We start from the raw sequence: 24,729 nt of genomic DNA, 5'->3' as shown, positions 1-24,729 counted from the left end.
ACATCTTTTAGAATTTAGTCATAAGAAAGTACAGATATTTTTACTTGATTTTCAGTAACTTTGTTCTTTGCCTCTTGTCCTTAATACACCCTTATATAAAGTAATACGGTACAAAATAGGAAGAGAAAATGATGTAAGGTTTAAATTCTGGTTATCTGGTCATCCAAAAAAAGGGAACCTATTATTCTGTTTCTTAAAAAAAATACAAGATATTTTTAGGGTTTTTTTTTTTTCTGGATATGGAATCCTGAAGCTTCAAACCACTCTTTAGCCATTGATTCCACTTGACTACCACAGAGAAATTATTTAATAAATGGTGTCAAATCCATGAATGAACAATTGAATGACTTTTATTGGACATATTTTTACTTTTCGTAGGTCAGGCCATGGTCATTCTTGGATTAACTGATCTTTATTTCATTGTTAGCTGTTATCCACCTTTAAAACCTCACAAGAAACATTTACCCAAAGTTTAGCCTAAACTTTCCACGGCACATTCATTTTTCTTCTGGCTATCAGGGAGTAGTTAGAAATGGCCACTCTGCTCCAAAGTTATTTTTTTTTTTTAACATTCATTCATTTATTTATTTAGAGAAAGCACCCAAGCAGGGGGAGGGGCAAAGGGAGAGAATCTCAAGCAGACTCCCCACTAAGCATGGCCCCCCTATGAGATGCAGTGCTCAATTACATGACCCCAAGATCATGACCTGAGCTGAAATCAAGAGTCGGACACTTAACTGACTGAGACACCCACATAACCCCCAAAGTTATCTTTTTTTATATTTGCCTTCAACTTTTCCTTTTGGTAAATACATGTCTTATCCAGTCTCAGGAACTTGACCTTCACAAAGACCCTTCATGCCTTTCCCTTAAGATTTAATGAGACAGTTGCCTTTAGGGAGAAGATGCTGGATACATCGAAGGGGGTTAGGGTTTCCTCCCATAGGCTGTTCTTTGATTTCTCAGACCTTTCTTCAACCTTCCATCCCTGAGGTTCCCAGACTTTGTGCAGTGAGGGTGCTTCATCCTCGGTAGTGTCCTAAGATGGGGCAGGAATCCTGAATCCTTAGAGAAAGAAAAGGATCACCTCAGAATACACTAAGGCACTACCTCTTATTTATTTATTATTTCTTTATGTATTTATTTATGTATGTATGTATGTATGTATGTATTTATTTATTTATTATCTCTTCTGATTGAATTTTATTATTTATGAACCTGTTTATGAGCTATTCCACTGCCTATTGAGTTTTAGAAGTGGTTTTTTCCTAGCAGGCAGAAAGGATGAAAGCTTTATCTGGATTTTTCCTCTCACTGAATTTCTACATGCATCCAGCAATATAATCAAGGCCTGCAGCTTGTGTTAGAGAGAAGTATGCATGGCAGGCACATGGCAGGTCCTTCATGCATTAACTGCTGAGAGAATGAATGAGATAATGAATACATAGGGTTTCCTTTCTCCAGATCCTCTCTCCTTGGCCAAATATGCCCTTCACTTTCTAGTTATAGTCTGCTGTTTCATTCATTACGTTTTTACTTAAAATGTATGTCCTGGGGCAACTTGATTTTGGTTTGTTTACACTAAGTATCCCATGAGTACATTCCCAATTGTTTTTAGACAGAATGTTTTGTGGTGTATCAGATTGGAGAGAATAGAAGGCATCACATACACAAGAAAAGAAAGAACAATACAAAATTGGGGAAAAAGAACTTTTATCAGAGGTTGATAATTCAAAACCAATATATCATATCATTATTTAATAGAATTCTAGATGGAGTAAAATAGTTGAAAATACTCTAGATGCAGTAAAAAAATTCTACATGGAGTAAAAATTTTACCAAAGACAACATTTAGGATTGTTTTTTGTTTGTTTGTTTCAATTCAGTGATGCCACCATCTAGAAAACAAAACAAAGCTATAAAATACTCCTTTTAATGTTTCTAAGAAACAAAGATGTAGACTGAGACTTCTATTGCATTAGTTCTCTGTCAAGTTTTACAAATATACTATGTCTAAATTGTCTGTGGTGTCACATTACTTAGGTAATTGCAAAATTCTGAGTATCCGAAATAGAACTTGAAGTCAATATCAAGATTAAGAGTTTGCTCGTGATGTTGAACATTTTTTCATGTGTCTGTTAGCCATTTGTATGTCTTCTTTGGAGAAGTGTCTGTCCATGTCTTCTGCCCATTTCTTGACCAGATTGTTTGTTTTTTGAGTGTTGAGTTTGATGAGTTTTTTTATAGATTTTGGATACCAGCCCTTTATCTGTAATATCATTTGCGAATATCTTCTCCCATTCTGTGCATTGCCTCTTAGTTTTGTTGACTGTTTCCTTTGCTGTGGGGAAGTTTTTTTTTTAATTTTTTATTGTTATGTTAATCACCATACATTACATCATTAGATTTTGATGTAGTGTTCCATGATTCATTGTTTGTGCATAACACCCAGTGCTCCACGCAGAATGTGCCCTCTTTAATACCCATCATCAGGCTAACCCATCCCCCACCCCCACCCCTCTAGAACCCTCAGTTTGTTTTTCAGAGTCCATCATCTCTAATGGTTCGTCACCCCCTCTGACTTACTCCCCTTCATTCTTCCCCTCCTGCTATCTTCTTTTTTTTATCTTGATGAAGTCCCAAAAGTTCATTTTTGCTTTTGTTTCCCTTGCCTTTAGAGACTCATTTGTGCAGACGACCACAGGGAAGGGAGGGGAAACTGAATGGGAAGAAATCAGAGAGGGAGACAAACCATGAGAGACTGTGGACTCTGGTAACAAACTAAGGGTTACAGAAAGTAGGGGGTGAGGGGATGGGGTAGCCAGGTGATGGGTATTAAGGAGGGCACATGTTGTGATGAGCACTGGGTATTATACGCAACTAATGAATTGTTGAACAATTACATCAAAAACTAATGAGGTACTATATGTTGGCTAATTGAACATAATAATAAAAAAAAGACTAAGAATGTGCATTTACATAGTACATTTTATATAACATTTTGATTTGTACTATTATTGTATAACAACATATTATAATTATACTTAAAAATGCAATGAGTCTTTGGCTTCTATTTTAATTTGCCTACTTATCACTAAGTGTATGGCATTACTCACCTAAAGTAGTTCTTTCTCAGATCCAAATTACATGAGCTTCTTCCCTCTTTTATCTACTTGCAAGTTTGCTCACAATTGTCAGTTCTGATACCAAATTTAGGTTTCTATATTTAACAAAGCATAAGAGGAATATTTCTCTTGCTTTTTTTTTAACTTTAGGAGTTCATTTTCATAAAATAAATAAATTCTATTATATACTTACTATAAAAATTAAAATATTTCAGAAATATTTAAGTAAGAAAGTAGAATCTCCTTCCCCATCACCGCTTGGATTCCTTACTTGTACCTCATATGTAAAATATGACACCTAGAGATAATAGTTGGGCATGTAGGGCATTTCCACATATAAATATCATCCTATACATATGCCACATTTACTAAATGTGAGATCATGTTAAGCATATTATTCCACAACTTACTTTTTTCGCATAAAATAATGTCTTGGAGAGCTTTTATGTGGCATTGTTAAACAAGCATGAAAATGAGTGTATCCTGTCCATTTTAATGGCTGCAAAGTATCCACACTATGGATGTATCATAACTTATTTTACCATTCCTTTATGATAAACATTTTCCTTGTAAATGATTTTTCATTCTTAGAAAAAAAGCTGCAATGAACATTTTTGAGTCTTGATTTATACCTTTTTCCACTTTGGAAATTATTATTTCTATTGCATAGATCTCCAGCTTAAAACTGTTAAATTATCCATTTTTCTGTTTTGATGGATGTGGCCAAATTGCCGAAGGGACTTAGGGTATTACATAGACCACAAAGGGATCAGTTCAGAACTGTATGCCCTGACTCTGTGGGGTAAATGATCCTCTCTACCTGAGGAGGAATGTGCAGAACTCACTGGAGTCAAAACAGGACCACATAGAAAGACATCAGTTATAACCTCTTTTTGCTCAGAACTTGCTGGAACCTTTAGCCAAGCTCAAACAGCACGGATAGACCCCCGGTGTCATTTTTGCCATGTCTGGCACCACTTCGGAGGTCCAGGGGGACACTCTTGGCTAACTACAGATAAATCCTAGCATCTCTGCACTTGTTTTTCAAAGTGCAGAGTCTTCACTATTAAGAAAAAGAAGGAGGAAGAGAGGAAGAGTAAGAGGAGAAAATAGTTCTATCTCCCTTGCAAATCTGCCTTATAGATTTTCAGTGAAAATATCATGAACTGATACACATAATACACTTAGAATGCACACAATTGTAGCTACTTTTTCTGGCAACACTCATTTTCTGGATGTAAAATGTAATTTATCTCTAAGTAACATATTATTATGTAATGAGATGATCAAATCCTGGATTTGTCAATTATTAACTATACAGCCTAAATCGTTTTGCCTCTCTGGCCTTCAGGTTCCTTTTTATTAAAAAAAAAAAAAAAAAAAAAGAAGAAAGAAAAAGAATATCTCTGGGGATTTGGGAAGGACTGGCTGAGTTAGCAGTAATTTGTGCATCAAGTAGATGTGCCATGAATTTGGTTCTCAAAAATCTGTTAGTCATCATGTTTATTAGTTTCCCTATTTTTACAGTATCTTAAATAAAAGGTAAGGGGCAACATTGATTTATAGAAGTTAAACTAATTTCTAAGAAAAAAATACATACATCTACATCATAAAATAAATAGAATTAAATAGCCAGACAGAACAAAGCTATCATTCAGCCATTTAATTCTAGATGAAATGAGGAAAGAACAAAAACAGGGCTGTTCTCCAAAAGTTCGCTAGTGAAAATCGCCATGTAATGGATGGGTCTGCTCACAGTAGAAATAAACCAAGAGATTGCTTGTAAATGTGTAACCAAAGAGTTTGTGGGCTCCCAGAACTCCTGTCAAGGTGACCCAGGTGTAATCTCAGAGAATGCAGCACTGGAAAATGATTGCAAATTAGTAAACTGAAACCTAGTCAATTGAATTGTATCTTGTGTGAAGAAAGCCTGTATGAATGGAACGGGTATGGTCAGCCCAAGACCCGTGAGGGCAGCTCAAGGACTCAGGGCTGGTGCTGTTATTCCAGCACTGCCTGGGGAAGATGTAGACCAACTGTGGGAAGGACCAGCGTCCCCATATGCGAGAGCTGCTTTCTGTAGGAGTGAGACCAGGAGACCAGAGGAGCACCACAGTTACAGCAAAGGTGTGCTGTTCAAATCCTGGCCCCTCCATTTGCAGATGATGCACCCTGGGAAGGTTAGTCACTTCTATCAAATTCTGTTGCCTCTCCTGCACAAAGCAGGAGCTGATTACATTGCCACAGGGATGTTCAGGGGATAAAATGAGATCATGTGTAAAAATCTATTTTTACGCTCATACGGCCAAGGAAAGGCAAGAGGCACCTCCCACGCTCACATTCAGTGATAGGAGGGAGGCATTCAGCTGAGCCACAGAACCAGCAGTAGGTTCTAAGAATAGCAGCCCTAAACTCGAGGAATACATCTAACCCCTGCATCATTTATTTTTTTGAAAGACCTCTCTGTAAAAGGCAACTGTGGTTTTAATAAGCATTTTATTGTCCACTCTACTATGTTAAACATTTTGGAATTTGGACCATACCTAGAAGAGACAGAGACCTCTTATCTTAACAAGGTTTTAAGCAATACAATATGAATCATGGTTCACATTTAAGCAACAGAGTATGAAACTGGGAGTCTTATGGAGGAGAAGCAGAGTAGGAAGACAGTAGTGAGATTGGCAGCAGGAAGCCAGTGTAGGTAGCCATTGCCAAGGACCAGGCAGAGACCCTGGAGCTCCCTCAAAATAGAAGTGAGGCCAGGAGGGTGAGGCTAAGGCAGCTGGATGGAGTGACATAAAGCAGGTGAGCTTGGTGGAAGCAGTGGATCAAGAATGTGGGAGGAGTGAGAAAAAGAGGAAGGGAAGACATGTGTATGTATGGCTTCAGCCGCTGAGAGCAGGGGGCCTCATCCTTCACAGAACTGAGTAACCCAGACAAGCAAGGGAGCAGCAACAAGTGGAGGGGGTTGGGGCATATTCCTTAGAGGTGACTTAGAAGTGACTGTTGACATCCAAGGGAGGTGTTCAGTGAGCAGCTGTGTTCATTGTGTGTGTAACAGATAGGAAGGCAATACTGAAATGCTGCCACAGAGTGGAATGAGTTAGGGGCTGACATATTCCATGGAAGTTAGCAATTCTGTGAGAGGAGTTGCCTTGCCATGAAAGGAGAGAAGGCTGATTGTGGGAGTTGAGGAGGCAAGGGAGAAGAAGAGCGGGAGATAAGAGGGAAAGTGCAGACAGTTCTGGGAAGAACGTTTTTGGCTCTACTGAATGCTACTTTCATTCATATCCAGAGCAGGTTAATCAAATTATGCCTCCAAAAATCTTCATCTGTGGTAGCATTTTTTTGATTAACTTTATACTCATAAAATCTTGAGGCTCATTAATAATAAAGTAATATTGGGTAGCCTTTGGCTATATTCATATACCAAGGCCTGATTTTGTTTTTCTCACATCTATTTGAGCAGAGCACTATGGTTTCAAATTTCTAAAATATTTACTGAAGAACTATAGTTTCTAAAATGTTTAAATATTTGCAAAATATTCCCCTTCACTTTCCTTATGCTGGGAACAGAAAACAAGTCTCCAGACATGGTCTGGTCAGTGTAGGGCAGAGAGGAATGGATATGACCTCCTGGTGTGCACTTGTCTATGTTACTGCAGTCGATGCTTGCATTTGCTTTTTTTGGCAATCAAGTGACACCCAACCTTTAATCTAATCCCCTAGGTCTTTTTTATCATGAAGTCTTAAGAAGGAAGACAAATGGAAACAATCGCCTTAACCAAAGTCAGGGCAGAATTACTGGCAAGCATTAACACAGTACCTCAGACTTGCAGACTTGCTTATGGGCATCTTGCAGGTCATTCCTCCCTTGCAGCCACAGGAAGTGGAGGGCATCAGGTCACCCACTCAAGGGAAGGCTGCACAGAGGGTCTTGAGACTCATCCACTCAGATTCACACAGGGGCTTCAGAGAGTGCTAGGGTCTTCACTTTTTGCATAATTTCTACCTTATGCATAATGTGTCTTTTTGTTTGTTTTGTTTTGTTTCTTACTTTCAAGTGACTAAAAGAAATAAGCATAGAATAAGGAAACAAGAAACTCTCTTAATAGGCTCAGTGACCCAAATGACTCTGCTAAAAGAAGTTTACAGAGCAGCAGTTAACCAAAATTGATTGGTTCATGAAAAAAAAAAATCAGCATGTGACTTTTCACCACATTTACCCCAATGATTCACTAAAGAAATCAGCAGCCCGTTTTGCTCTGAAATCCTGAACCTGGTAAAATCCCAAGATGCCCATAAAGGAAGAGGAGACCACATTGCTTCTGATGTGTTTTTCTATTAGCTCATGTGTGTTTCCTGAGGACCACACATGTCTGTGCCTTGTACCCTTGGAACCTCCATAAGTTGGAGTCTCTGCCCGGCATCTGCGACTGGTCTCTGCTCATTCATGTCAACAGTGAGGCTCCCTTTCTTGCTTTTCCTTTAAAAATTCTTTGTATTTCACATTTTTATTTCAAACATTACAGGGAATTTCAGTAACTATCGAATGCCTATTTTGTGTTAGTCAGTGGGTTAATAGTTTTATATATATTATCTCTTTTGATTATACAATATCAAATTGATATCATTATCCCCATTTTAGAGATAAGGAAACTGAGGCCTAGAGTGACCTCACTGACATTTTATAAGCTAGTGTATTGAGTCACATGGATTCAACCCATAATAGTCTGGTCCAAAGGGCAAAGCTTTTTCACTACAACATAACCATTTCTGTACTTATAAAGTACGTAAGTACCCTGTACCCTTAGGAAAAATCTTGTATGTTGTTCCAAAGGAAGACAAAGTCTATAAAGTGTTTGTCCTTGAGAAAGCAAGTTCAAACAAAAGAGAAAGGAAAACAAGTTAATGTGCAGAAAGAAATGTATGGCTGTAGACTCCCTGCTTATAAATGCGTACCACCCTAATTTGTATCACTGTATATCATCTTGTACTCTAAAATCCACTCCATCATCCACCCCTCCAAATATTCTACCCATTGATGTTTGAAATGTTTGAATCATACCTGTCACTCACAAACTGAATTAAATCCAATTTTATTCTCACTGTGACTTTAAGAGAATGAATAAATATGTAATGTATCCTTGATGCTTAGTTTGTCCATAAGCTGAACACAACCCCAACCCTCACCTGCATTTTATTGGCCTGTGCAGTGTTGGTTCCCATCATACTCTTTTTATTCTTTTTAGAATTTTAAATCCATTGTCAAGATTAAAAATTTGGGAAGTTTTACGTGACCCACTTTTTTGACATTCATAAAAAGCATTATTACTTGTTACTAATGAATATCACTGTTTCCTTTAGCCAAAAAAAAAAAAATATTTTCTACCAGTTTTCTTCTCTCCCTCTCTCTTTTTCTCTTTCTCTCCCTCCCCCCCATCTCTCTCCCTCTGACAATGAAGGTATATGTCAGGTTCCATTTGTTATCCAAACCAAAGCTGGCTTCACTTGTTTTTATTACTCATCTGGCCCCTGTAAGAATTTGAGTTTGTATCTAAAAAAATGTATTTTTGGTATTGTGCCTTGCATTATCAAATTAAATATGATTTTTTTTATCTGTTACTTGGAAGAGATTTTTATTCTTCGAGGGCTATTTGTATATCCCAACGCTTTGACACAGGACATCAAATTGATGCAGACAAGATGCCATAGTGGGTAAGGGAGACAGTAGTTAGCATTGATAGACTACAGAATCTACCATTTTCACCTTGAAAATAAAAATGGAGAGAAACAAAATCCTAGAGCAATATAGTTTCTTCAGGATTACATACGGGTTTGTCTTTATTCGACTTTGATTACTTGGAATTTACTTTGAAATCTCTGCTTGAAAAGATATTGAATTATGAAGACTCAAATTTTATTCTGTGTCTTTGTAACATTCATAGATGTTCTTTCAAACAGAAACAAAAGTCTTATTCCTGATCCTTTGAATGGCCTCTAAATACAGGTACTCAAATAACAGAAAATGGATAGTGCATTTCTTTACCTTTTTGGTTACTTGACCTGAAAGGTATGTGTGCAGGTGACTATTTTATTTATTTATAACCAAGATGAATTGATATGTTTTTCTCCAAATCTCATGAGTTGGAGGCCAAACATTAACATTTAATTTTCTACAATGTTCTTTGTAGTATGAGATCTCCAATATAGAATTATAGAATTATAACTGGATGCATAAAAAGATGGATTGACTTGCCTAAGACCACAGAGGTTTTAGGGACAAAGATAAGAACTAAAATGAGTGTTGCCACTACCATTTTTGAGCATTTACCATAGATCAGGCACCATGCTAAGTGACTGTATGATCTCATTTAATTCTCTCAGTAACTCTGTGTTATAGGCTTTATCTCCATTTTAAAATTGAGGATACTGGGGAATCTCAGAAATAAAATGATTTGCCCAACCTAACACAGCTAGGAACTCGGGACTTGGGATTCCAGAACAAATATGTGTGTTTCTGAAGCTAAGTCCTTAAAGCATCACATCACACTACTCCTGCCATGCCTCCCCAGTTAAGAATTTGGGATATTATTTTCTGGTCTCTAAACTCAGAGCTGTAAATGGTATGTAAATGATGATGAAATTTAACATTGATTTTGAGTGTGTGTTGAGTGTTTTATTGATTTCTTTGTGACTACAGAGAGAGAGCCAATATGAATCTGCTCCTTTGTGTTCTTGTTATAAAATTGCTACATTATATACTTTGCCCTGAATATTGGCCAATTCCCGTGCACCAGCAAGGTGATCCATCCTGTTCTTAACTAAGGCTGTGGTGGGTGGGGAGTCCCACTCTGTGCAGTTTTCAGACTACCTCATATGACTCAGTTCAGCTCATCATTTAAAGTTGGTAGCACACCTGATGGATGGAGCATGGAAATGAAAATGTCCCATCATTTTTTCTAGCAGGCCACCTGATGTTTGGATGAGTTAAATGGAGCAAGAAAACAAAGCAAAGTTCACCTTGCACACTTAAAAAGGCTTTGAAAAAATGTGGTTACTATTTCAAGACTTGCTGTAATATAACGTATTTTGTATTCCCCACCCCCGGACTTCTTTCAGAAATTTCAGTCTTTTATTAGTCATGAGTTTCAAATTATCATGTCAGAAAGAAATGTTAGCACATAATATAGAGGCTTCTTCAAAGCATACAAATATATTTATATTTGTTAAGTTTAGACATGGCTATTTTTGGCATGCTTGTTAAATTTAGACATGGGGTAGATACCATGTATGTGATCAAGGCCCTGCCTCTTGTGCCCTGTGAGCTTAGACAAAATATCTGATATCTATCTTAGACTCAGTTTCCTCATCTGTGAATGAAAATAATAATACCCACTGCACAAGAGTGTTGTGTGGGAAAAATATCCTTATCCCCTAGTATATTTCTGGCTCAGAATAGTTATTCATTCAATACAGGTTTCTTCTCTACACTTTTCTTCTCTCAGTTGAATGATATTCCTTACCATGAGTCCGAAAACACAGCTTTAAAAAAGGGAAAAACAATAGCTTCACCCTATTTATTTTTAATTTTTTTTTGCCAAAGGGTGACTAGTTATCTATTTGCATAATTAACAAAGACAGTCATTAACTCCCAAGATCTTTAAAATATAGAGCAAAATGAAAAGCAACAAACAGGTAACTCTAAAGACTTGTTTTACCTAGAGTTAAAATGTGATAAGAAACATCCCAAGCTGATTAAAACCTGTAGGCAAGTGGCTGGAACAAGTACTGGGAGTGATTTCAAGTGAGATTTGTGGTGCCCTTTTCAAGTTAGTTACTGAGATAGCCAATCTCTGTGGAAAGAGAGCTGATGTTTAATGTTACATCAACAAGGCATTGGGCAGGTGGGATGCGTCAGCTACAACAAGCAATAGCAAGCTCTGTAAATTACCTGTGTTTCCGGAAAGACAGGGAAAATGTAAATTCCACTGGTTTTTGGAAGGTGGCCAAGGGTTTTGTAATTGGCATTCCAGTTTTTTGCATATGCTTATGAGATGAAAAGCCTTCTGGTTCCCCTCCCTGGCCTCACACCCTGCTGCTGCAACCACCCAAATCACCTTTGAAAAGAGGAGTCTTGGTAAAAGAGCCCCTATGTTACCCACATTTTCTCTCTCTTTTCTTAAATTTATGTTTTGCAGGACAAATGATACTGGCTTTCTTTCCTTCAAAGACCACTTGCCTGTCACTCAGATAGTTATCACTGATACCAACAGATCAAACTCAGAAGCTGCTTGGAGAATTGGTCCCTTGCGTTGCTATGGAGACCGTGAGTACTAAATCGAAAGAAGCTTTCTCTCTTCATTACATAAGCACAAGATGTTTATTCCCTATTCCTTTTCCCTGCAATGTCCTTCAGTCTTGAAAATTATTCACATGCCCAGTGATTTTCTACATCCCATTCTAAAACAATGAACCATGCTTAAGGGTTTTTTCATTTGCAGGGTACTTCTGGAATGCGGTGTCATTTTATACAGAAGCCTCTTACCTCCACTTTCCTACTTTCCATGCGGAGTTCAGTGCTGATATTTCCTTCTTTTTTAAAACCACGGCTCTATCGGGAGTTTTCCTAGAAAACCTTGGCATGAAAGACTTCATCCGACTTGAAATTAGCTGTAAGTGCCCTCACTTATGAATTTAACATAATGTCAACGGAAGTCCGAGTCTTATCTTTGCCACAAACAACTAGTACATGTTGATACTATCAACTATTAATGCCTCTGGAAACCTGTAAAATTAGTCATGATAATTTCTAGTTCCTTCTAATGCTTTTTGTTTTCTTATTGCTTATCTGTATTTAATCGTTCTCCCTTCAAAATGGTGCATTCTTCAAATTCTCAATAGATATCTATTACAGTGTGCTTTATCTGTCCGCGGGTACTGCTTACCTTTGACTTTTAAGCTTCCACACCCCAGAACTTTTTCACTTCAATCTCCATGGAAAGCTTAATGTATTATTATTATGCATTCTATTCATATTTAGGATCTACTTTTTGTTGTACTTTTGCTCTGAAAGTAACTTCCTGATTTATTTCCCACCATTAGGAGTGTGTGATTACAGAATTTCCATTGTCTTTCAACTACTTCACTATAAGCAGCAGTGTAGCTAAAGAATTTCACGCCCGGATATGGATCATTGTCTAACATCCCATCTCCTATATACAAGTTCTATTCAGTAATGATTATAAAGTTAAATGAAGAATAATGGAAATGTAAATGGCAAAATGTCCTCATATTGAACACCTACATGCAATAATACCAATAAAAAAATTCCAGTACAAAAAAGAAAAGACATGATGGTTCCTAATTACATTAGTCCTTTTTTTTTCCTAAATAAAAGGGACAAAAACATACCGTATATTGGTTTGTTCCAGTAATAGTCATATTAAAATTTCTTTTCCTTCAACTTTACTTCTGCATATTTGTGGATGAATTCATCAAAATCAATTGTCTTCACATATGTATGTTCAAAACAGAGTATAATCAGATTTGCCCATCTATCTTATATCGATCAAAGGATAGTTTTACTAATTTTAAATTTAAAATAATTTTTTTCACATTAAACAACAGACATGTAAATTTTAGGAAAGGTTTTAAACATAAAGATAAATTTGGTAGATATTCATAAAAATATTTTATTTTATAATAAATTCCAGAAATTGTGATTCTTTCCATGTGATTTCTTCAGGATCAATTTTAGCAACTTTTAAATATCTCTGCAATCAATACAAAAAATTCCCTAAAATATTTTCATCAGAAATTTCATCACAGGTTACTATTCTGTTTGGTAAAATCTTATATAACTGCTAAAGTTTTGCAGTTGTGTGAGTTCTCTTTGGGTGCAATCTGTGTCCACAAGCCCTGTGATAATGTGTATTCATGTGTTTCAACAGTAGATTTGAGTTAAACAAGGATAGTGCAGTAATTGTAAAAATGAGAAATCAGAAGCTGAATTCTTACTCTTAAAACTAAGCCCATATATTTGAGTCTGCATGTTCAGGAGCCAAAGGTGTATCTGAAGTTGTCTGCATTAACTTCCCTCTTGAATATAATATTTATTAAGTGGTAAGCAATAAAATGTGCTTGAGGCTTACATATACATTATTAAAAATTCATACTGACATCAGCATTTGTTAGAACTTAGACCAACAAAAGGCTTTTTTTGGTGGAGGAATGTTTTTTCACTGATACTGTTTAGAATTTCTGGTGCTTGGCAATAATAAAAGCATCTACTTTGAGTTGCTTTTGCTGGCTTTCTGATTTTCTGCACTCACTGCCCCCCCCTTATTTCTTATACACGGATGGACTGCTCCCACCAACTTGCCCTTGTTATGCCCATGACCATGATGACTTGGGCTTGTCATTAGATGTCTCATTTATCTGTGTCTACACAGATGTTTTCCATAGTTTGATGAAGGCAATTGACCCATACTGTGATAGTGATGCAACTTCATGAAATACCCTTAAAAACATTAAGTAACGTCTTGGCAACAGGAGCTTGGAAATTTGAGAGCTCCAGAGAAAGAAACAAAAGTGCTAGCTGACGGAGATGACTGAGGTGTTTGCACCAGCCCCCTGCAAATCACCAAACAGCTAAGTGTTTCTTTTGCAGTTATAGAACAATACATACAAGGAAAGAGATCTCTTTAATTGGTAGGTTTAACCTCCTTTTACTCTGACGACTTAGACTATTAATGGGAGGAAGCTCTTGTGGCTTTAGTGTGAAATAAGATCTCTCCTATCTAACTTAGCCAGGCTCTGAAAAGGTGGGGTTGAGTGCCAACCATTGCATAATATGGATATAATAACCTCAATGTAAATTTAATAAAAATCAAGCCCTAAGGCCTTTTGATTCATTAAAGCAGCAGCAAATGTCATGGCATATTATCACAAGGTAATGAGCAATGATTTAGTGTTAATTACATTTCAATGTCCGATTTGTTTGTACTTTCTGGTACTGTATTTTGTCCTTTGGGTTATACAAAAATGTTTTAAATGCAGATGGTATTTAATCTGATGAAAATTTAAAAATCCATTGATATAATTTTTTGCCATACACTTTTTCACCAGGTTGAAGGACATATATTTTTTAAAACAAGAAGATTTTATATAAAAATTTTAAAGTACAAGACTTCATATTTTTCAAAATATTGTATTTTACTATTATTATTTAAAAGAAAAAAACAAATTGAAAGGGATCTTTCATTTCTTATTAACAGGTACACTCATCCTATGCCTTTTCTATAGATAAAATTTTCAGCCTAAGGGGTTCATAACAAGATACTTCTACAGATCAGCTGCTTATAAAGGGAATGGTCTTTAAACAGAATAGATTTCTCTTCCATCTCTAAGGAGTATTTCTGTATAACTATCTGAACAGAAGCTTCCAAAGTTGATATATCCATATTGTTCAACAGGGAACAAGAAGTCTTCATGAAATTTTCAATCCATTTCCTTCTGGGTCACTTCCAACTAAAATGTGTGAGTTATGTAGCCTTGAGATTAGTCCATATTCTATGAGAAACAAGACATTTCACAGTGTCAGGTTTTAGTGGAACTGTTTCAAATGAGACTGAGGGAAAAAATGAGATATTTTGACAATGATCTCACAATGGCTGTGAGGTTGGAAACATATTTTGGAGTGGGTGAGGAGGAGCAGAGGGGAATGTCTTTTGAGAGTCAGTGTGGTGTAGTAGAAAGAGCCTATTACTTAGAACCCCAGGTGGATTCAAATTTCCATCACTCTAAGTTTAATCCTGAGCATGTTCTTCACCCCCTTCATGCTTACTTTTGCAAAATGGGGTTTATGATACCCATATGCCAATCAGATGTATTTGGCTACAATTAAATAAAATTTGATTTGAACTGGTGGGCACAAGGATGGGGATTCACCTGTACTGGGACATGTGACTAAGTCCAGAATTGATGAGACACTTTATTTCTGGTTGGATTCATCAGTTTCATAGTGTTATCTGGATTCAATTTATTTCTCTCCCTGCACTGACTTCTGAATACTTTCTTCAGTCTAAAGCAAGCTCTCCTTCAAGGGAGAGCTGCATTTCAGCTGATGGGTGAAACTCCTGATGTGCAACACCCGAACACCTCTGACCAATGCCTCTGGCCATGGAAGTAAAGACTGCAGTAGTTTTGCCAGGGCCCACCTTTACACCTGGATAGGGGTGGAGTGCGGGGGGGGGGTGTCTAACTCTCTCTAAATTCTGTAAAGGAAGAAAAATAATGTCCCTCTTAACTTCTCAGTTCTTGGCTGAGACCCCTGTAATAAAATACAGAGTAACAAGAGAAAAACTAAACAGAAGTTTACTAACATGCACACGTTGTATGTACATGGGAGATGCACTGAGAAACATAAGTAACTCAAAGAGGTGGCTTAGAACTATAGCTTATTATATAGCATGTTCAACAGAGAATAAATTTATGGAGAAATAATAGACAAAGGAAGGCAGTTTTAGGTTTCCAAGAGTAGTGATAAAGTCTAGTTAGTAAAGTTTGTTATGCAGATCCCTCTGATGACATCTCTAGACCGTTAGGGTCTAAAGTTGTCTCAAGGGGTGCCTGGGTGGCTCAGTCAGTTAAACATTTGCCTTCAGCTCAGGTCATGATCCCCAGGTCCTGGGAGCAAGCCCCATATCTGGTTCCCCGCTCAGTGGGCAGTCTGCTTCTCCCTCTCCTTCTGCCACTTCCTCTGCTTATGCTCTCTCTCTCTTTCTCTCTTCCTCTCAAATAAATAAATAAAATCTTAAAAAAATGAAGTTGTCTCCAGGCAATTAACTTTTGTCCTTCTGGTAGAGAAGGGAGGAGAGTCATCTTTGTAAATTTATGTCCTGCTTTAACAAACGGGGAGAGCAGGGAGCTTTCTATGCCTCTGCTTCTTCTCAATTGCCTTCAGCTCAAAATCGCCCTGATTTTAAAGTAGCATATTCTGGAGTGGTGTATTTTGCTAGTTTTCAAGCCCATGGAAGAAGTGAATGAGAAATGCATATTTCATATATATCTGTATATGTATTTGTTATATGATATACATATGTATATGGGGGAAAAAGAGAGAGACTTGAGTTGTGATGCTCAGCGGTATCATATCAAGAAAGTACCAAAAAAAAAAATTACCAAATAATCCTCAGATCCTCAGAGATGGTAAAGTTAATACTACTAATAATTAAATTTATACATTTATATAATATAAAATGTAACACTAAAACTAAATTGTTTAGTGTCTACTCTGATTAGACAGTGTATTACATGCTTTTCATTTATTATTCATTTTTTTCAAACAATCCTATTGATGATCATCAAGATACTGCACTATGATTTTCATTGTTCAACTCCTAGTCCAATGTATAGATGAGGAAGGTGACCCTCAGGAGACTTAGTAACAGACCGAGAGTTACACAGCTAGTAAGAGTCAGGATCCAGGATCAATCTACCTCTTTCTTCCTTAGTGCAACTCCCTATTCTGTTTTGCAAGACTGCCTCAAAACCCAAGAATGTTAGGATTCAGAGAAAATAGAATTATTTTTCTCTGTGATTTGAAATGTAAGACATTCAGGAAGTCCTCGAAATTTTATGCAAAGTATATGTCCTTTTTTCTAAGAGTTGCCTTATCTCCAGAAATATTTAATGATGTGTCATGTAGTTCATATTTCCCTTTTTATAGATGTATGCACAGAAGATCAGAGAGGCTAAGTGACTTCTTCTTTGTCCATAAATGGTCCCTGCGATCTGTCTCATGCCCAACATGGGGTCAGGGTGGAGGACATAGACATGAGCTTCTAGGAAGGGAGAGCATTATATAGGAGCCTCTACTCAGAAAGCCTCTCATCTTCTAAAATAACTTAGTAGACATTCTCTTGAACTTACAGCACTTTCCTCCACTTAGCACGTTCCTTCTTTGTCAATCTTGAAAGTACACTGTGAGCTCATTGGGTTTCATTCATCTGTGCATTCTCAGGGTCTAACACAAGACCTGGATTGGTAAAAACCTACTGAAGGGCTAAGTGACTCTATACTTTTGTCTTGAACCACAAGGGAGTAGTGATGAGGGAAGATATTTGTCAGACAGGTGGGAGAAAGAAAGGCCAGGGGTTAATTCATGCTGGAGCTAAGGGCTGACACCGGGCTCCTGGTTTTCCCCTCCAGGGCCATTGGGTAATTCACCATCCCTCCAGCAAAGGAGAGCAGACTTTGGTTTGTGTCAGGTCCCCATCCTCAGAGTCACTAGGCCATGTTGGAAGTATCACTTATTTACTTATGTTATTATTGTTCACTTGTTTCCAGGCACCTCTATTATATACACTAGCTTTGACCCCCCCAGGGGCACTGCATAGGTTTGGGGGAAGAATATTTTTTGGATAGGAAGAGTGGGTTAAAAATGAGCTCCAGAGGCACATCACCTGGATTTAAATCTTGATTCTGCTCCATCTGGGTTAGAGGAACTTGTCATCTCAGTTCTCTCAGCTGCAGTATGTTCCCTGTCTCATAAGATTATAGTGAGGCTTAAAATATTAAGGAGTTCATTCATGAAAAATGCTTTGCAGAGTGCCTGGTTTGTGGTAAGCACTCAATAAACATTAGCTCTGATTACTGCATTTTACTGACTGTCCCCCAGTTCTAGGAGGAATGGGCTGAACAAAGTATGTCTTTAATAGTAACCTAAATAAAATTAAATAGTAATAATTAAAAATATTTAATTATCAAAATTAAAAATAAATAAATTAATAATTTAATTAATTAATTTAATAAATTAATAAAATTAAAAATAATTAAATCAATAATTAATTAAAATATTTTTCAAGGAAGTTAATGTCTTGGAATAAACAAAACAAAAAAAAATCTAAAGAAAATTACAAACTTGTATTTAGTATGTGTGGTGTAACGTTTTTTTTTTTTTTAAGATTTTATTTATTTATCTGAGAGAGAGAGAATGAGAGACAGAGAGCACGAGAGGGAAGAGGGTCAGAGGGAGAAGCCGACTCCCTGCTGAGCAGGGAGCCCGATGCGGGACTCGATCCCGGGACTCCAGGATCACGACCTGAGCCGAAGGCAGTCGCTTAACCGACTGAGCCACCCAGGCGCCCCATGGTGTCACGTTTTAATGAATGAGCCTTTGGTTGAATGAGAGCTTCCTATGTACAAGCCATGGTGCCAGCTGTCCAAAAAGTGAATTTTTCATCCAGAATTTGCAGACTAGTTGGGGAGACAGACCATAAAAAGATCATTGTGCAACAGGGGGATAAATGTTGGAGCAGGGATAAGCCTGTACAGGAACCCTACCAAGGAGGGTGTGACAGGGGGTGGCGGGTAGATGCAGCAGTAGAGCCAGAGCCCCATAAAGATGTGCTGTCCATGTAGCACATAATATCCGCAAGACCAGATTTGCAGGAAGGCTTTTAGCAAAATCTTTAATGTTTTTCCTCTCCAATTCTCACCAATCTTTACCCTTGTTTTGTAGAGAGAAATAAATTGAGGTCCCAGTTATCTCGCAGTTAATGTTTATTTGATCTCAAGAAGTGCAGAGCTGCAAGGTGGCACTTGTGGCCTGAATAAGGAACAGGAAATGGCTCAAAGGGCCAACTTCATCTTATTTAATCTTTTAATTGTTGAACCCAATTTGTTTGCCTCAGTTCTGTCTCCTTTAATGCGTGGGTTTGTGAGCCAAAGCCATGTGGCTGAGTTGGTCACAGCTGTGCCGCTATAGTAATAGACAATAGCTATCACTTTGAGTACATCTTATGTGCCAGGCATGGGTCTATGAACTTCATCAGGATTAAGTCATAAACAACCTGACAGTTAGGCACCATGTTTATTCCCATTTTACAAATGAGAAAATTGAGTGGTGACAAGATCAAAAACGTGGCTCCAGGGTCCATGCTTTCAAATCCCATTTTCAGGCCTCTACTTTCCTGCCTCTCTTAATTTAGGTCAGGGCTCACCTTGACCAGAATGCAAAACAATTCAAGCTCTTAGTTACTTGAAATCCCCCCTACTGCGGGCTTCTTATACAAAGGCTGGTTTTCTGTTTGGGTTTGAAGGCTGAGGAGGGAGTGGTCCAGGGTACTATTTGACCTTTGGTATTACTGACAATTCAGTTGATGACTTTGTCAAATAAATACCCATGTCCTATTTTAGGTGTAAAAGAGAGGGGGCTGCCCAAGGTGCCGAGAAGGAAGGGAAAATCTGTCATAGGAAGGCTCCAGTGACTGAAAGGGCACTGTTTTCTCATCAACATCAATTTATAATTTGCCTCTCCACGTCCTTCAGATTTAAGAAAAACTCTTATGTAATAATGGAAGATACAAAAAGACATACTCGATAGAGAAAAATGAAGAATTCTACTTTTGGAGTCAGATTCTTTGTCTTGTCTGAGAAACTGAGAAAATTATACTTCTCTGAACTTAAGTTCTCTCACCCATAAAATGGGAATAAAAATGATGCCCTTCTCATAGGGTTATTTTGAGAATTAAAATGACAGAATCTTTGGTCAGTATTTAGTATACCACTCAGCAGAATTCATTATACCTATTGTGTTCCTGCTACTTCTCTCTCTTTCTCTCTGTCCCTCAATTGGTATGTCACCACCACCACCATCATCACCACCATCACCACCATCATCATCATCACCACCACCACCATCATCACCACCAACACCACCACTGCCCACACCACTACCACTATCATCATCATTGTCATTGGTATTATTACTCCTGACTGGCGGACCCCTGGAATGTGTGATATGCAGATTTTTATAGAAAGGTAGAAAGAGTCATGGAAGGGGGAAGGGGGCTTATGTTTGATCCCAGGCACCACTACTTGCAGTGATATGTCCTTGAGACAAACACTTAAACTTTCTGAGTCTCCTTGAAATAGAGAAAAAAAAAGTCATAAGAATAGCGTGAATGATTATAATCACATGAATTAATGAAATAACATAGAGGAGAACCCTGGACTTTCAAGGGTATGAATCCTCTCCCTGCAGGAATGTAGCAGCCTCACTAATCTAGTATCTACAGATATCCATGAAAACACACTTGAAGCCAGAATAGACCCAGAAACCCCAGAGCTTTGCACTGATTCATGTTTATCAGATTGGCATCTATGGCCCTGGCCCCTATCCTATTTCCTGAATTCTCACAATGAGTATCAACTGGACCAAAAAAAGAGTTTGGGACTTAGTATCTAGTAATTTTCACAACTAATTGGTAATTTTAATATGCAGAGATTTCAAATGAAGACCTCCTCACCTTGTATTGACTTGTAGTTATTTATACCATTCATTCAGGGTGCGCCTGTGATCTCAATGCACTGACTGACACCTCCCCTCATCTTCCTACCCATTTCCCTTTTTGGTTTCAGCTCCATCTGAGATCACTTTTGCCATTGATGTTGGGAATGGCCCCGTAGAGCTCATAGTTCACTCTCCTTCTCTTCTGAATGACAACCAATGGCATTACGTCCGGGCTGAGAGGAACCTCAAGGAGACTTCACTCCAGGTGGACAGCCTCCCAAGGATGACCAGGGAGACTTCGGAGGAAGGCCATTTCCGATTGCAGCTGAACAGCCAGTTGTTTGTAGGTAAGGGACATTTTGAGTCCCCTCTGTACTAACACCCTACAACACTTCTGTGTGGCCAGGCCCAGGGAAAATTACGATTTTGTTTCAGACCTGAGGGATGGTTAAAATATGTCATAAAGCATTTATAACTATAGATTTCATTTTACAAATTCTTCCATTCTAGCTTCATTAGCCGTAGCACTAAGAGATTATGCCACCTCTTAGAAATTCTGAGGTGGTCTCAGACTCTTTGTCTCTTTTCTCCCTGTACATATTATCTTCAGATGTCCAAAGACCCTTATTATTTTTCATTCTTATAGCCAAAATCTACCTGTAGAAAAATAATATATCAGCTATTTACACCTTAGTAGGTGTTGCCTCTAAGTCAGTGAGCCACACATCACACCCTTCCTAGTGATACCTGATTCCTGATAATTATTGATAACTGTACAATAAAATACGTTACAGAATTTCAAAGGGATGTGTCACCAGTCATATGGTGGGAGAAGGCACTACTGTTTTCCACAGGCTTCTTTGATGCTCCCTGAAATCGTATCATTTGAGCAGCTTCCTTACATTTGCACAAAAAAGCGGGCCTGGTTCCCCGGGCTCACATCCCTTCATTAGGAAGTTCCTCCTGAGACTCAGAATCAGCCCTTTAGACAAGTTGTTCTGAACTGACTGTCAGTGCTTATAGTGGGGACCAGAAAGTTTCAAATATCACTTACTGAGTCCATTCATTCATTCCATAAATAGTTACGAAGCACTGAAAACAAGTCAGGGGCCTTGTTGGATGATGGGAATTGAAAGATAAATTGTGCAATGACAATACTTTTCAAAGAGCTGTGTGTGCCTGTGTGTGTGTGTAAAAAGAGAGATGGAGAAACAGCAATAGAGAGGAAGAGAATTTAGCCACATAAGTCTAAGGTAGGAAAGGTCAGCCTCATAGCTATAAATTAGAAAGGATTTTTTGCAAGTAGGTTGAGCAGGGCTTGTAAATCCTTAAGGTACAAATTATAGCTGTAAATATTAGGGCCATTGTAATATTCTCAAAGCTAAGAAGCTGTTCTTATATAAAACTTGAAGTTCAGATGTTTAGAATAGTGATATAAGTAAGGTCCAAAATTTTCCAGTCAACCCAGATTCAATTTTCTCTCCTTATTTATTTATTTAGCCAACTCTCACTACAGAGCTTTACTACTAGTAATGAAATGCCATAAGTAATCAATGGGGGTTTCTTACAAATTTTCTTTAAATTGATTTTGTGCAACTTTTAACTCTGACAAAAGCAGTCCTAAAAGCATACCAGCTAAAAGAAAAAAAAAGTAACAGAATATGTTATATTTTGTCTTCTCAAGAGGAATCATATTTCTTTCTTCATCTGTCATGTTTTACCCATCTAGCAGAAACTATAAGTGATTAAAAGCATTTTTATGATTATAAGGCATTTACTTAATTAATAACCTTCATGAGTGATATGATTTACTCTTAAAATATTTTTGAAAATTTATATTGCTGTTTTAACTCTACTTAAACATCACATTTCATTTCTCTGAAGAAGTTTGCTAGTCATCAAGATTTAATGTCTTTTTTGGTGAAATCAATTCAAGTAGTTTGTAATTTTCATAAATTATATTCCATGCCAAAGTTTAATTTATCTTCAGGCAGGATTTATGAATCTTTCTGGCAGAAAGGTGTATATAAGATGGAATAATATTTTTTATCCTTTCATGCAAATTTCATGTCGTTATGAAATTATCATATGGCCTGAACATGTGATAAACTTTGTGCAAGTCAGAAGGGAAACGTCGCAGCTGTGTATTATGGCAGGTTTTTTTCTCCAGACATTTCAGTTAAATTGATCACAAGTGCAGGGAGTTGTAGGAGCATGTCGATGGGTCTGGAGGACATACACTGCTTGAGCTGGAGCCAAGGTCAGCTGTGGGGAGAGCACCTGCTTCTGTTATGTTTCCCTCCAGTAAGTTCCATCTCAGATGTTACTCTGCTTTATTGAATTTGTCTTAATGTACTTGAAGAAGAAAAAAACATGCTGTTGGAGGTCATTTTAGTCTGTTGGTTTGAATTCTGTTGTTTAGTGTTCAGCAATATGCCCATTTAGACATGTCAGGTGGCTAAAATTCCTGAAGTCCCAGTATTCCCATTTTGTACCATTCAATGGTCCAAAACCAAAACCAAAAAAAAAAAAAAAAAAATGTAAAACAAAACCCTTTACTTAGCTTTAGCAGCCAAAATGAAGAATTATATTCTCTATCATTCAGAAATTCAGAGACACTGGATATTTATATTTGCTAGGCAGGAAAAGATCTGATGGGTGTGTACTTCTTCCCAGGGATAGATTGAAGGTAGCAGTATTTAAATATTCATTTGGATATGCCTGTCTGGATACCTTTAGCCATTAAAGTTCTTTCTGTCAAAACAGCATCATTCAGCATTGTAATCACTAGTGTTGATGTGTGCTCATGAGTGCTTCCTGAGTACCAGAAACAGGTTGAATTTTATAGAACAGGATGTAACTCTGCACACTGCCCCTGTCATTGGAATGTGACAAGTTGAAGTGTTCATATATGAGTCAATGGATGCTGGATTCCCAGAATCAATATTTTTATTTTCAGACTTTTATCACCATGATAGTTAGGGACATTTGCAACCATGCCATCCTACTGTCACATGTCACACATGTTTTTTTATCAGAGTACGAGAAACTTCATAACACATAGAATATGAAATGTATGCTGCAAGCATGTAATTGTCTCATCATTGAAACTCTTGGAAGTATTACCCCTCTGGTTTTCTGTTCCTCACAAATGTGCCAGTCAGTGTGCAGATGAGGCAAGAAGAATCCAAGAACTAGCACCCACTGCTGAAAGTGAAATGGAGAGATGTGGGTGTGTAACCCATGTCAAGAGCAAACAGACCACAAGACATTGGTTAAAAAACACCTAGCCCCTGTGCACCCATTGTATTTATCTGCAAAATGTAAAAGAAGAGTCTGGTAACTGATCTCGCAGGATCCAAAGATCGACAACCTCCAAGTTAACGTTAGGAGTGACAATCATTCTTATCCCCATTCTCCCCAAATCTGAATTGCATCTTTCCAAATTTGCTGCAATTATAGATATTTTATAAAGATATGGGCCTGCGAGTCTCATTTTTTTACTACTTTCTTCTTAATTTTTTGGTCTTTCATGTGCTTGTGTTTTGTTTGTTGGTTTTCGTTGTTGTTTTTGGCTTAGCTGTTTACTTGTGTCAAAGCAAACTGAAGTTGCTCCCATTTTACAGCTCCTTGGGGAAAATACTACACTATGAAAGAGAACAATATGATTCTTGATAAATCATAAAGTTCGAAGAGATCCCTAAAGATGCTACTCCTGCTTCCATGCTGGTAGGGTAAAATTATTCCTATTTTCAGGTGAAGCATGCTAAACTTCTCCCAGTCAGTGGTGAAGCCAGACAGGGAGAGTGCACACACAGTAACTTTGTGTTCTGGAACTGCATAAACAGGTGCTCTGTGGCAAAATGCAGCCACACACGTGAGCTGCCAGAGAACCTATATGTGACTAGTCACTTACATTTATCCTTGTGACGTAACTCAGGAGAATGGCTTTCCTCATGCAGGCCAGTAGAGTTTTCTATTTGAGAGGATATAATGTGTCTCAAAGCGCAGGAGGACGTATGTATCCTTTTCACATTAAAAAGTAACAGAAAAATTACCTTTTAGCATATTTATTACATAAGCCATAGTGCATAGAGGATGTTACTTAACATTACATCAGTGGTGAAACCAAAAGTAAAGGAATTATTGTCTTTTCAACATCATATAAATTAACCAAAAATGTTTATTTTTTCAAAGGTAAGTCATACATCAAGTATACTTGAATTATTTTTCTTAGTAAAAAAATTGAATATGCAATTTCTGATATTCCCCATTAATAGTTAAAAATAAGAAATTGTTGTGATG

General features: G+C 37.5%; 1 protein-coding gene across 1 annotated transcript in view; it reads left to right on the top strand.

Moving 5' to 3' along the window:
- Positions 1–24,729, top strand: part of CNTNAP5 (contactin associated protein family member 5) — an 859,701-nt gene that overhangs the window by 706,561 nt on the left and 128,411 nt on the right. The window contains exons 15-17 of the mRNA XM_027590999.2: positions 11,327–11,454; positions 11,630–11,800; positions 20,553–20,771. Of these exons, the coding sequence (XP_027446800.2) occupies positions 11,327–11,454; positions 11,630–11,800; positions 20,553–20,771 (518 nt within the window). The remainder of the gene's footprint in view (positions 1–11,326; positions 11,455–11,629; positions 11,801–20,552; positions 20,772–24,729) is intronic.

The sequence above is a fragment of the Zalophus californianus genome, chromosome 3 (genome assembly GCF_009762305.2).
Source record: "Zalophus californianus isolate mZalCal1 chromosome 3, mZalCal1.pri.v2, whole genome shotgun sequence".
Lineage (NCBI taxonomy): Eukaryota > Metazoa > Chordata > Mammalia > Carnivora > Otariidae > Zalophus > Zalophus californianus.
Note: the sequence above shows the minus strand (reverse complement) of the source record. Positions and strands in the feature narration are given on the sequence as shown.